General features: G+C 45.6%; 1 protein-coding gene across 4 annotated transcripts in view; it reads right to left on the bottom strand.

Moving 5' to 3' along the window:
- The window catches only part of BMI1 (BMI1 proto-oncogene, polycomb ring finger), a 266,963-nt gene that overhangs the window by 27,711 nt on the left and 224,618 nt on the right, over nucleotides 1–14,634 (bottom strand). For 2 of the 4 annotated variants that reach the window (XM_069648187.1, XM_069648188.1), the window contains 7 exons: nucleotides 13,172–13,302; nucleotides 12,707–12,803; nucleotides 11,957–12,012; nucleotides 11,825–11,875; nucleotides 11,265–11,373; nucleotides 9,483–9,531; nucleotides 9,076–9,174 (listed from right to left, as the gene is read on the bottom strand). In XM_069648187.1, the coding sequence (XP_069504288.1) occupies nucleotides 9,076–9,174; nucleotides 9,483–9,531; nucleotides 11,265–11,373; nucleotides 11,825–11,875; nucleotides 11,957–12,012; nucleotides 12,707–12,803; nucleotides 13,172–13,302 (592 nt within the window). Of the gene's footprint in view, nucleotides 1–9,075; nucleotides 9,175–9,482; nucleotides 9,532–11,264; nucleotides 11,374–11,824; nucleotides 11,876–11,956; nucleotides 12,013–12,706; nucleotides 12,804–13,171; nucleotides 13,303–14,003; nucleotides 14,100–14,634 lie in introns of those variants that run through there. The other 2 variants (XM_069648186.1, XM_069648190.1) reach the window with 2 other exon arrangements.

Here is a 14,634-nt window from a genome sequence, read left to right as displayed (position 1 = left end):
TTCGTCCCCTTTTCACAGTCCTCCTTATTTCCTGCCATCCGAACTGGCCTCTCGCACACCTTGTGTGTTCTGTACCCTGTTTCTCCCCCAGTCACCAGCTCGCCTTGATTCGGACCTTATGCACCCAACATGCCTGATCTCCAAGCACCTTACAACTGCACACTAGCAAAATCGATAACCGTTCAGGCGTTTTGCAACACACTTTTCAAAACGTATAAGCTTCTTACCACCGCACAGTGAAGTACCCACTAACTCAATCGTGATTCGGGTGCATTGGAACACAATTTGTCTTATGTATAGGCACCTCACCACAGCCTACTAACGTGCATGCTAAATCAATAGTCATTTGGGTGCTTTGAAAACACAATTTTCTCAATGCATAATCGTTTGACATTTGCATAGAAAAATGCCTGCTTAACAAAATCCATCATCGGTCGGGAGTTTTTGAAACCCTGTTGCACCCACAAGTGTTCCTTAAGTAGAAGTGCTTACCGCCACAGACTAACATGCATGCTACCTAATCCCTTGGCTAGATGGCACCCCTTGTAGCATGCCTTGCCACTCTTATAAATCAATTGCCAGTCTGGCACGCTGACAATTTTTTCTCAGATGTACAGAAACGTAGCACAATTGCACACTACATTACTTCTAATAGTACATTCCCCACCACCACGCTGCTAACCCGTATGTAAATAATTATCGCTTTTCTATCCCCAAGGCCTGCTAGGGGTTGACTAAGTTTTTCTCTGGCAAGCGGCCCGTCCCAATTTTTAACAAGCTAGCCGCTCTGCTATATTCCCTGTTTGCGTCTGAACCTGTACGCCCTTTGTTTCACCTGGGCCCCCCGCCCTTACAACCCCGGCAGTCTCATCTGGCCCCCTAGGTCCCATCCCCCTCTCTGATCCTGGAGCCCCGCGACAGGAGCAAAACTCTACCCGACACCAACCAGGCACGCCAACCAAGGGAGAGCCCACCCAGCAGCACCTCCTTACCTGCACCACTGGAATCCGGCAAGCCCAGGGCCAGGCCCCACCAAAAGCTAACTGAAGCACGTTGCAAACGGCAACCCGCAGGAATCCCAGGAGCAGCCTAGGCAGCCCCCCCTCGCCGATGACAACCAGGAAGCAAAACTTGTCCTTAGAGTGTGGCAGAGGTTCCCCCGGCAACGGTTCCGGCAGCAAGGAGGGTCCAAGAGATCCCAGGCGCTCGGCAGGGTCACGTAGTTGAAAGTGGAGAAGCTGTTGCTCTCCTTCCATCTTCAGATCCCTTTTTAACGGTGCCTTTTGGCGCTGTTGCCGCAATCCCCATGGCTCCTCTCTTTGCCCTGGCCGAGGGCGTGTCACCATACCCTCAGCCAGTTCCCGGCTGCTGCTACTGCAGCCGCTCCTTCTCCAGTCTTGCTGGCTCCTCCCTCCCCGCCCAACCTGCAGCCCCTAAATTGGAGTATGGGCTCGCCTTCACAAGGCCGGTTCGACAGCTATCAAACTTGCAAGCAGAGGCCCTCCACATGAATGCCATCTTGTACAGACACCAAAAATGTGCAAGAAGCATCACTTTACATAAATGCAAACTCCCCAGATGCAACAAAACCATAACTGTGTTGCCCCTTACTGCATATCATAGCATAAGATTTTGCTGTATTGATCGCCAGAGGATTCCAAGGAGGTACCTCTCAACTATTTAGGAGTCTTTGTAAGCCCGCTGGAGTGTGGTGCATAAGGACTAAATGCTATACAGAAGACCGATAGACCCAACCATTTAGGAGCAAAGCCTCCCCAGGACCCCCCCCCTCAAACCACAGATCTGCCCAGTACAAATTAAACGGGGGGGTGGGGGGGATAGGGGGTGAGGATGAAGCTCTGACAGACGCCACTCTCCAAACGAAAGCTCCTGGAAAGGTCACCCAGAGTGTTTAGTCGGACCCTAGCAGAATTGCACGTGTACAGCATCTGAATCATGTTGAGAAGGCCTGGATCTAACCCCTAGGTGGCGAGTGTAAAGAATTGCACTGGTGGGGGCGTCTGTACTCTTGCTCTGTATATGGTAGGGTAGAGGAGAGGCACAGAGGACACCAGCCAAGATTCTCTATTATGGTAGCAATAGACTAGCAATCAGGGCCTAGCTTCTCAGGAGGTGATGCGGGCTGGTTCTTAAGTACAGTGTAATCCCCAAGCCCCCACAAAGGAATGTCTACACACTGTATTAGTATAAACAGTCTTTATATAAATAAGGTTCAATGTTATATACACTATCATGACAATATACTTTGTTCTCCGACAATTCTAAAATGCTACGTATATACAGTTCTAGGTGGTACCACAATTACTCCGATTCCATTAAATGCATCAGCTGTACTCAGTTCAAATAGCATATGAATCAACACAGCAAAATGATATCAACCATAGACTTAGGAGGAAGACAAGTTGGTAAGACAATTGGCAGACTACTGGCCCAGTCTACCTAGGCACAGTTCTGTATGAGGACCCCCCGCATCCCCACCTGGGCAACCTGTGAATGAAGATGCACTACAAGCCCAGTCCAAATATTGTCTATTAGCATCTTTTCTTCTATAGTTCCGCAACCCAATGTGCCTTGTGATCTTCGCCAGGGAATCGACAGGCCCTTCTTGAGTGCACTCCCTGTCAAGCAGGAGCCACGGGTCGAACTTCTGAGTTTAAGAAAAGGTGAATGTTGTCGTTGAGGCAGCAGCTTCTGTCCTTGCGGTGCTTGTTGACGAGTGATCGAAAACATCCTGTAACAGGGGAGGCGTGCGGTGCACCTCGACGACGATGGGTAGTTGCCGCAAAGAGTTAGTGAAGAACTTTGGCCCAGCAAGGGCGTCGAGTCATGTGTGTCTGGCGTAGGCGAACGGACGTGATCATGGCTGGCTTCAGTAGCTTTGTCAGTGTCTCAGAGGTTTTCAGGTGGCGGGAAACCCACCTGTGGATTCTCCTCCATCGTCGGCGGCCTTGACTTTCTCCAGCAGGACGAAAACGGTCGATGATGATGAACAAGGGAGTCCTTGGATCAAATGTTCTTAGGCAAACGGGAGCACAGCGGCTCCGGATGGAGACAGCTGTCCGGTGCTTCTCTTCGTTCTCCTCGGCAGTCCCCTTCTACGGTTGGCAGCCTTTCGTAGGTCTGTCTACCAGGGAGATTTGGCAAAGATCAGCTGGTGCACGATGTCCTCTCTTGGATCAGTTCTTGAAGACACAGCAGCTTTCCGATTACATGGAAGGGAACAGCGGTTCACCTTCTTCCGGCTCGGCTTCGAGAATAAGCATCAAGTAACAACTTCAGCTTCTGAACGATTTCCAGCAGTGGAAGGCCCCCAGATATACTAGTTGATCTCCCATTCATTCTGCTGGGTCACACTCAGGCAACCAATCACTCAGAAGGGCATTTAGGCAGGCAGCCAGCTAATCAGCCACATTCAGGTCATTCTTCTCCATCCAGACACTCACAACACAGAATGTGGATTCGGACATGCACTCTGCATTCAGCACTACACACTGGATTCATACCAGTTTCGGGCAGGGCTGTCTCAGTCATTGTGTCAAACACCATAACACAGAATGCGTATTCGTCACACGCTCCATTCACCCAGGTCCCACCCCACAGGTGTTCTCACAACATACGGATGTTGGGAAGGCTCCAGCCAGTCTGGTCGGCACTTCCCTGCACTACCATATATGGAACTTCCACCCAACAGCCAGTCAGGGGGAAGGGACAGAGTCAGGGTTTCCCGGGACTTCGGGAAACAAGGTCACAGGTGATGGAAAGTAAGAGGCCACAGGGACCCTCTTGTCTCCATCAGGAATCTACTGATTCCAATGACAGGGCCTGGGCATCCTAAAATGGAGGATGCTCAGGGCACCTGTCAATTCAGCACAGAGCTAACACCAGCCCATACCGTGCTCTGTGGGCCACACACAGGTGCCCAAAAACATACACTAGGAGTACAGGATTGTACCCCCACGCATGGGTGCAATAAGGGTATCCCAAGGGTCTGTTCACCAAACCGAATACAGGAAGAGCCGCACCGCCAGGAGTCCCACGTGAACTCCTGCATGGAAAACTAGTCAGAACATACATGATAAAGCAATAAAGGACAAGGATTCAGAGGCCCTGTTCCTCTAATGCATTTCCAGCATCACAGCGAGTTCCTTCCAAAAGAATTTGATGTTAACAGTATCAAAGGCAGAAGATAGGTCTATCGCTGCAACACACATCGATCTACTAAATCTGCCTCAATATCAAAGATACAGGCGGTAAGTGCCAAACCGCTCAGAAGTGTTCCTACTCCTTTTCTGAACGTATTTAAAAATGTTATCAGGAAAGACTTGCAGCCTATTTGGTGGGCTCTAAAGAACAGAAGCTGTGGGGTACATTTACCAGCCCCAACAAACCCTCCCCCCCCTACAACAAAATCCATATTTGCACATTGCACCCAAAAGCAGCTGTGCTTTCTTTCCCTGTCGCAGGGGTGGCACGCTTTCAACACTGCCACTACAAAGAATGGCATTTGCTTCTTTCATATAAATCCAGCAGAAAATGACCTCTGCTCAGAACAGCATCACCTTTTTCTGTTCTGTCATGTTGAACACTAAAAACTGCGTACATGACTCCCATGACGGCTTTGAAATTTGCTCTGGAATCTTTTTCCACAAACATTGCGCCCTTCTAGGAAACCTCTCCTGGCATGTTTAATTTCTGCTGAGTAGCAAGAGGTGAGGCAAAACCATTCCCAGAGCAGCTGATTTGCAGGGAAACCATTTGAAAGGCCAATAATTTGGATTTCTACTGAAACACTGCTTGAATTTACTTTTGGAAACAAGATAACTCCTGTGCAGTACTTCAAAAGAAGCTCTCTCTCTCACTTGCTATGCGTCAGTTTCAAAGAAACCATTTGCCAAGCAGATCGCTGTGTATAGAAACTGACCAGAGCTATGAAAAGCTTTCAGAAAGTTAATGCCAAAGAAAATGTGTGCTACAGAAATCGTATTGGGAATCTCAAAATGAACTGAAATAAACACACATGTGCAATCTGTTTTAGCAAAAGCAAGAAAAACTGCTCTTTTGAAAGCTAAATGTGAAATCATCCCAATATTCGCACAGAAACAGTATTATATGTGTGGGGCTGGGGTGGTTTAAATGTATATTATATTTATTTACAAAAGGACTTGAGTTCTGGGGAAGAAAGAGAAAAAGAAAAGAAAAAAGGTTGAAGACTCCAGAACCAGTTTGGCAAGCCAGGCACTTCAAAGAAATCCAGCCCCCTGAGAAAGGAAGCCCCTTTACAAATGTGCAAGGGCCAAGGTGTGGAAATTCGCGACCTCGTCAGCCTGGCCGGCATTTCCCCAGCAAGGGACAATGGGCCAAGGGGAATTGGCACTTCACAAAGAAGTGCGAGTTCCCTTCCATTCAAACTGGAGGACTTCAAAGGGGGAAGTCATGGCAACCCCTGTGCAAGCTGACCAGGGAAAGACATTTGGCTGGGGGGGGGGGGGGGTTGTAAAGACCGCCCACATTTGGGGATAAATCCAGCCCATCTGATTGAAAAGACTGTTTTATATTAAGACATTAATTTCAGTAATCTAAAGAAGCAGTAATGTGAAATTATGACAGCTTTAATGTGATTTTTGCACAAGTAAAATAAGACCATGTGGGTCTTCCTGACATGTGGTGGACGTGAACGTCAAACATCTTTGCCACCCTTATATATTGGGGGATCGTACCTCTTGGGCGAGAAAAAAAAAAGGTCAATCCCCTTCAAACCGGGTTCAGGAAAGGAGTAGGAACCATTCTAAACGGTTCGGCTCTTTCCACCTGTATATTTCGATATTGATGCCAAGTGTCAAAGAACAATGGACATGACAAAATAAACTGCAGTATAGATAATTGCATAACAAGACAATTATATAACTGATAATTGAACAATTTATCCGACATGGCATCCCTCTTCATTTGTTCATTTAACTCCCCCGATGCAACATCAATATTTAGGGCTTTACAAACTTCACTCTCTTCTCTATATGCAAGCATGGCAAATATTTCTCTCTTGGGCGTTTAAATGCGGTGGGAAAAAAGCCAACAGTATTGCTTGTGCAGGTTGGAAGGTACAACATATAAAGAGCGGATGAGCACATGAATGTATTTATACCTACCAATACCTTGAGAGAAACCTTTACAAGTGTTTATGAAAGCAGTTATGCAGCACTAGTATGGTCTTACATTGCGGTCACCACAAATGAAAAAAATGTTTTACCCTGGAACTTCTGGGCGCATCAAAGGGGCAAAGTACAATAAATAAACGCCTGGGGTAGATTATGTCAAGTCCTCACTGACCAATTGTGAGGTGCATTTAAAGGCCCCAAACAGAAGTCCCTTTAACATGAATAGCAAGATTGTAAACAGAAACGGCCTGGCTTTTGTTTTTCAAGTAAAGTTAGACATGTGGAAAGGGGCCTGCCTATCTGTCATTACCAATGAGACAAGCAGTATTTTAATTTACAAAAGAAGGAGAAATCAAAGATACCTGTCACATGGAAAACAGGATTTTTAAACATTGAAAACAAAAAAAGGCCTGCACATGTGTGTGAAAATCAAACGGCTTTAAGAATCAAAAGTGAATAAAATATCACTGCTCACAGAAAGTCAGGAAAACAAATCACGATGTGTGGGTTGACAAAAGAAATGTATATTATGTTTCACCTATAAAACTCCAGTGACATTTGAAGAGCCACTTTGTCTTCATGGAAAATATCAGCCAAAGGCAGACCCTGTTTCTGGCTGTGGGCAAAACTTCACAAAGGAAAACTCCCACTTCCAGCCTGGATGTCACACCTCCCATTTAATGACCACACACAATAAAAACGTTCAGATAGAAATTTCAACACTGTTGAAATTCAGTGTTCTACAAACCTGCTGGCTCTGAAAGCAGGGACTTCAAGGAAAGTCACCCTTGGCTGGAGCACGACTAATATGTGTTAAAATGGAGGCACCCACTTCAAAGAGCAAGCATCCAACACAAAGGAGACTGATGAAGATACAGGCTGACCCAGTGAAAACAACTGGCTGGAAGCCAAATTGTCCCACATGAAGATTCACAATCAAGTTAAAATGACTCCTCATTTAGGCCTTTTTCTCAGCAACCAGAATGTGGATGGATTTCATTTTGTACCATTCTTTATGTAATTTCTAGGCGATTTTAGGGATATAAAATGTATCTACATGTGACTCTGGGAACTGTAATGGCCAGTTAAACTAGGTTTCTGGCTGATTTGAACATGTTCCAAATGTGAGTTGGTGAGCGGGTGGAAACTGAAATTATGGATATGCTCAATAACTTACATATTCATAACTGTTGTGCTTTTAAGGGAAACTGCAGAAAGGTGCAACATGGCCGTGCTACATCGTACGGATTTGGTGGTCGGCTTATCTAATTCTCCATGATTTGCTAAATCAGAAAATATGCTTAGTATGGCGTTTGCTAGAAGAGTTATGACGTTTTTGCCAAAACGTTCAAAGGAGAACAAAGGATAATGATAAATGGGAATAGACCTATGTTGCTCCAGACACCGAAACCAATCCTGGCTGGGAGGCTGGGTTTGGGTGGAAAGAGAAGGGTAACTGTTCAATCCTAGTGGCAAGCAGTATTGCAGGGTACATTCCCAAGACTGTAAAACTGGTGGTGTCATCACCGCTATATAAGGGGGACTGCACTAGGAAAGGGGGAAGACAGAAAAATGAGGAGGACAGAGAGAGGAGACAGACCATCAGGAAGGCTGCTGAAACTTACCATCTGACAGCTGTAAGGAGACACCAGAGGAGATTGCTGAGAGAGCATTTGGTTGGAGCTGTCTATTTCTAGGAAGGCCTCAAAGCGGACTGGGTCCTGTGGTGGAGAGCGGAAGGTCATCTTGGAGAGTGGAGTGAACAGTCCGCTGCCCAATCTTTTCAGTGTCCCCTGAGATGCAGCTGTCTCTCCTGAACCTTAAACGGAGGCTTGGTATGTAAGTAGAATTAAGCCCTGGTAAACCAAAAGGTGAGGGTGGGGGGAAGAGTCTGCTTGCCTTGAATACTTTCCCTTTATAGTGGGTGAGTGGGGGGCAAAACTGTGTAGATCCTTAGCCTATGTAACAAAAAATATTAATTTAATGAATTCCCCCATTTGGCAGAACACCACAGGGGGAATTTTGTTGAAAAATAAATAACTAAAAAATAATCGAAATGAACAAAGCTCACTTCCCAGTATGTGCTGAAAACTATAGCCTATAATTTAATTTGGTAATCCTTGTTGTCCAGCTGACCTCGACTTCTTTAAGGCAGAGGGGAGTTCTTAAATCGGTCCACCCTTTTTATCAAGCTTCCCCAACACAGGCCCTTCATTAAGGGGGGGGGGGTCTGAAATCCCAAATTCCCCAAAGCATTTCAATTTTTCGGTCTGACTTCCCAACCTAGACCAAAGCAAGGAAGCAAGGGGGGGGGTGTCTGGAAACTAAAGAGATAAATCACCCACTGTTTATTTTTAACCAAAAGTGTGGGCGAAATTATAATTGCCATATGTATTTTTACCAATATTGAAATCCTACTGCTAGCCTTTTAAGCCTGCAGGAAAATCAAAATCGCACAACGGTACATAAATGCCTTAGTTATTGACCAGTGTTATTTTGTGAAGTAAAATTTACAGAAAGTGAATAATTGCGATTGTGTCTTTTTAACTCACTATTGTGATTTATTTATGCTGAGAGAAGTTGACTGTGTTGTGCCACGGATAAAGTTTTTTTTTTTTTAACATTTTCGTGCTCATTTCTTTTAATTTCTATTACTTTTAATTGAAATACCAATATATTTCCTGTACACCAGCCAGGTTCTTGGCTCATTGTTCGCTCAGGGACAAGGGATCCAAGGGGCATGATATGTGTCCGAGATAGGGCTAAAAAAAAAGAATCTGTTAAACAGTTGGTTGAATAACCACTAGAGTGGGGAGGGAAGGGACAAGGGACTCCCCGTGTTGAGGGGGGCTTCTCTATAAACTGTTACACAATGAACAGAGAGAAACGGCAGCATTACCTGAAAACTACTGGGAATATCCATTTTACTTCTTAGGAACTTTCTTAGATGCATGACCGTCATTGCTGCCGGGCAGCGCAAATACCGTTTGTCGTTCACCTGTAGATAAATAGAAGAAATAGTCGCAACTCTAGAAGGTACATCTCGTAGGACTTTATAACATGCAGATTTCAATCCATTTAGAACAAACCAAAGTCGTGTAGACTTACCAGTTCATTCCAAATAGGACCACATTTCAATAAATTGGCAACAGTTGTCTCAAACCTAAACCAAACATGTGCCAGCTGCTATACAACGTCTCAAATAATTTGCATTCCACCCCATTCACTGGGTAAATGGAAGGTCAATACCCATTGTTGGTTTAATTTTTTAAAGCATGTCTTGGCTGCCAAATGATAGCTACTTACCTCTTCCTTTGACTTCTCCACTTCTTTGCTGTATCCCTCCAGTCCCGATCTTAGGAAAATCCAAATAAACAGGAAAGAGAAATAATTCACAAATAATTTTGATCGCACACATCACATTACATGATCCTCATTACCAAAGTAAAAGGTTAACAGAGTGCGTTCAAAAAGGAGAGGCAGCCGGGTTGGGCAGGTGCTGACAATGGTGGAAGACTCAGGCAGCCTCTGGGGGGGGGAGGGGCCCAGTCTCAGGCTGAGGTGGGCGTGGGGGAACTCATTGCTGCTCCCACATACCCCTCCTTTTCTTGCCCCTTGGCGTGACCAATATGACAAAAGGCATCTGGCCAGGAACAGACTAGCGCTAATGGGCAGAGGGTGGGCCGGGCACCTTTTGCGGGCGTGGAGAGGGAATGGTGGTGCGAAAAACGCCATTTAAGGCCGACCAGAAGAGTGAGCATTGGCCTCCATCTCCTCCGATTTCCTGCTGCCAGTCTCTGCTCCCCCTCCGCAGCAACTTTTAGCAACTACTCTTACTCCTCTTAGCTCCTCCTTTGTGGCCCATTCTAAGAATGAGCTGAATGTTGCATAGTAGCTGCACGAGACGGAGCACCCCATTGGCAAACATTTGTCAAAATAGAATAATCCTTTCGCCTGGAAACCTAGTAGCCTGTAATCATCAAGGTGAACCGGCAGTAGCCGGAATGCTGATTCAATATCCGCTTTTGCTAACACTGCTCCCTTTCCTAGTCCTCTACGTCGATTCAAGGCGTCAAATGATGCATATCTCACGGCACATATATCCTCATCAATTACATCATTTACTGATGCCCCTTTTGGAAAGGACAGACTGTGAATCCTCCTGAACTTTCCCTCCTTTTTTGGGCACAATCCCTACCGGGGAGCAAATACAAGATGAGAGGTAGGTCCCAAAATGGCCCTCCAATTCCCTTTCCTTTTCAATCTTTTCCATTAGCACCGTGTTATTGCATGCTAATGAAGCTGGATTTTTTAACCAACAATCTGAGTATATCCCCTCTGATTGCTGTGGCCAGCCGGGGTGCCCACGACATGAGTTACCTCACTCACTTTTCTTGAACTCCCTATCCCCCCCCTTATATCTCTGTTCAGGGTGTCCTGGAAACCCGCAACATGAGTATGCATGCTTAGATTTGCACACTGCCCATGTACATGTCTTAGAGTTGTATGCCCAGCATGTTCTTTTTTCTCCCCTCCATCTCCCCCTTGCAGGGGAGGGGGTCCAAAAGGACTGCCCCTGCTTCGGCGTCCAACCCCTTTGTGACCAGGTCCCCTGTGACCTCCCTCCCTATTGTCTGACCATGGTGCAACTAGCAGCATGGTCAGACAATAGGGTAGGGGCTGTAATGGTACAGTGGTGAAGTCTGGTTGCCTTTCACTGCGAGGATGTCGGGCCAGTGGGGGGCTGTGCGGGATCAGGAGGCAGTTGGTGCAGGTGCGAAGGGGCCTGCTCGTATCTCCCGCCCAAAAAGGGCATGGCAGGGAGGCATGGCAGGGTGCCTCACCGCCATGGGGGCGGAGTGTATGGAACCCCTGGACCACCTGTCAGAATGCAATTAACATATTACTGTTGATGTCTGTGCTGCCAGAGTCGATGTTTTACAAGTTTACTGGTCACATTTAATGTATATTCTATTTTAAGCACATTATGCAAGTTGATAGGTGCCATTGCGCATGCCTTATGTTCAAACTGGTTTACATTATTTATAAGGTTCAGCTGAAGTTTAGCATACCAACATAAATACTTGCCTATTTTGGTCGAAGAACTCTATAGATAGGCTGATGATCTCATCATCCGTTATTATTCTCTTGTCCTCATCTGCAACTTCGCCCCTGTCTTCATTGGATCCGTTGGCAACTGCAGACACATTTTGAAAGCATGTGCATGGAAATAATTCAGTTTATTCAGTCAGGCCTCAAAAGTGCACTACCTACACAAGACACGCCCACATATAGAGCATGACAATGTCGGTGGAAAAGGGTATGTTTTAAAATGTCAACTTGTTAAAAAAAATGCAAGGAGTACGCATTACAAAAAAAGTACTAAACAAGTAAAGATGCTGGACCAAGGACACGAAATGTGTTCAGTGGCTGACTTGGCTCCCTCCATTCAATGTTGTACATTGCATGGAGGAAGCCAAGTCAACCACTGAACACATTTCATCAAGGCTGTTCTTTAGGCAAGCTAGAACACAGTTGGCGGTGGGGGTGGATGTGGGGGATGGGGAAGCGGAGACACGGGAAAGGTTTAAACTCTGCAACTAAACAGCGTGACCATTTGTCTGGTAAACAAATGAGGTTATATTTACCATCAGCAGACGGGTGAGCTGCATAGAAATCACGCCTTCGTTTCATTTCATCTAAGGCGGAAAGCACAATGTTGCTAAACTGTTAAATTACAAAGCAGACAGCCAGTGTGTTACTACCGAATAGTCACTTACTTTTAAAAAGGCCTGGCACCAGTTTGTACACAATGTCCTGAAGAGTTTTATCTGCCCTGTTAACCAAAAAAGAAGAATAAAAAACATGAACTCGAAATACAATTAAAGTAGATATTGAGCAACGTGCAGTCTAAGCTGTCCATACGACAGTCTTTTAAAACGACTTTGCCAATAAGGCTGACCACATTTCGCAGTTTAAGGTCATCCTTTACAATTTCTTTTAAGGTGGCCATTTGCCTCACGCACACTACCCCTTCCTACCACTCTTTATTTAACCCTTAAACTATCTCCTCTATTTGTTTTATTCCAATCAACCTTACTGGCAAAGGCGTTTTTTTCAGCACGTTTCGAGAGATCACCGTTTAAACAGACGCCGGTAAAAAGTAACGTTGTCCTACTCTCATTTATGGCATGACCCATACAAAATTTCCCAACGAACATCAGTACAGAGGTTACAAAACCAGGCATAAGTTATGATATTTGTATCGTGCTCATACAGACGTATTTCAGAGCACACGGAAGACTTATTCGGAGAAAGTACACGTTGCATTAAGCAGGCAATTTTCAAAGATACATTCTTACTACACCAACAAGTAGGTTATTTTGAAAGCTTACATTTCTCTCCACATAGGTCATTAGAAACCATAGCAGAGCGATTCTCCCGCAAGTGGGTCTTTACTGTTATAGCAACAGGCGGGGGCTTACACCCCTCAGTATACACCAATTAGCAGCATCATGAAAAATGCTTACCTAATGTTAAGGAGGGGCCTGGTTTTGTGCACTTGAACGTCACATATTGGGCAATACTTGCTGGTCTCCAAGTAACGCACGATGCATGTTTTACAAACTGCAAGAAAGAAAAAAAACTAGACAGATAAAGTCAAAAGCCAAGGGGCATAAGTTTAGTGTGCAAAAACCGACACTAGTTTTGAAGGGGGTTCACATCCCCACAGTAGAGAACAATCATGTCACCAGCCAGGAAAAGAGCTTTGTCGGGTAAATAACCAAATGATTTCTACACGTTTACTAAAATAAATGTAGTTCAGTTTTGCGACTAGGGCAATCAGCAATACATCATTCATGCGTCCATTGCATAATTCCTGTTTAATTGACTAGCAATCACTTCGTGTTCTCGAGTAAGATATAGTTTCATGAAACTGCTGTTTAACGGGTTAACGTACACACGGTTAAGGGCAAGAGGTGATAGGTACTCACAGGAATGTAGGCACTCAATAATGGTCGTCGCATCAATGAAATATCCACCGCAAAGCACACACATCAAATGCGGGTTGAGCTCCGTGATCTTGATTCTGGTGGTGCGATGCATTTTTGCTTTACAAACTGACCTGAAAGCCAAACAATGTGCCATCAGCAGGTTTCTCTATAGATTTCTGGCTTATCTACCACAGTCCGACGAGCATTGAGAGCCAGATTCAAATCGTAAGACTGGTGATCCAGTCCAGCTGTATCTAGGACCACATAAGTGGGAACTGGGTGGACGTTACAACTATAAACTGGTAAATCTGCTCCCTAAAGAATCGCGCTAAGGCTGAACATCCATTCTTTGGTAGATCTTGGACCGACAGCAGCCTAAAAGCTCATGCCAGTGTCTAGCAAATAAGTCAGTGTTCGGGAAAAACCTGTTGTGGGTGGTTACTGTTCCAATTATACGATTTGAAGCACCAAGCTGCTTTGTTACAACACCCCTCCTCTATATACCGCCCCCCACCCCAACCGCCCCTCCACACACAAACTCAGCTAGTTATTTTCATACCGATCATGTACGCTTTAGCTCAACCTTCCCAGTCAGCCGACGGTTCTGAATTCAGTGTTCAGAATCTCGCCGTGAACGGTCTCATCCCAGCACACAAAGACAGCGGCCACATCAACAACCGTACGGATTAGAAGATTACAAATCGCCCTCCTTCCAATACACCACGTATAGTTACAATTGCATTTATATTTCAGCATGTTTGCACGACTTCTATCCGTGATGACTAGCGCACATCAAAACAAAGGGAAACAAAGATCTAAATCTATCTTTTACCGTCGCCACGCATCTTCATATAAACACATTTAGGTGGACTTTACAGGCGGGTCGCTGTGAGGCAGGAATCAGCGACAGTAATGTGGTGGAAACACAATTTTATTGATTGCAAAAAAACAACAAAAACTGACGCCCGCTAGTGCCCGAGCACAACCAATCTCGTGGTTGCCATGGCAACCTCCTTACACTTGGCATCCCGCCAGAGTCTGGCAATGAAGAGAGGGGGAGGGGAAAGTGCAGCTAGCACACGGAGCTTCAGAAACGCAGCCTCTGAGAAGGCTAGGGATAGCAGTCACTGTGAAGAGACTCAAAAGTGAAGAGCGCATGGACAGCAGGAGGGAATCGAAACGCGGAGATCAGAGGGGGCTACACATATACGGAGGGGGGGGGGTCATAAATAGGACGAGGAACCCGAGAGGGCATTTCACAGTGGTGTAGACAGGACATGGCCCCCGAAGAAGTTATAGCATTTCAACAGATCATCTGAAAGTACAGGAGATTTAAGGGAGAAACAGGAGAATAAGGGAGAAACAGGAGGCGAATCGGAGAGATGAACGTGCACCACCGAGAGTAATCAAGGGAACACCTCAAAACGGAAGGCGGAGAGTGGACACAACGACTATGCACTTGA

This window comes from Ambystoma mexicanum, chromosome 2q (genome assembly GCF_040938575.1).
Source record: "Ambystoma mexicanum isolate Mex_15411 chromosome 2q, UKY_AmexF1_1, whole genome shotgun sequence".
In the NCBI taxonomy this organism is placed as follows: Eukaryota; Metazoa; Chordata; class Amphibia; order Caudata; family Ambystomatidae; genus Ambystoma; species Ambystoma mexicanum.
This window is presented reverse-complemented; position numbering and strand designations above follow the sequence as displayed.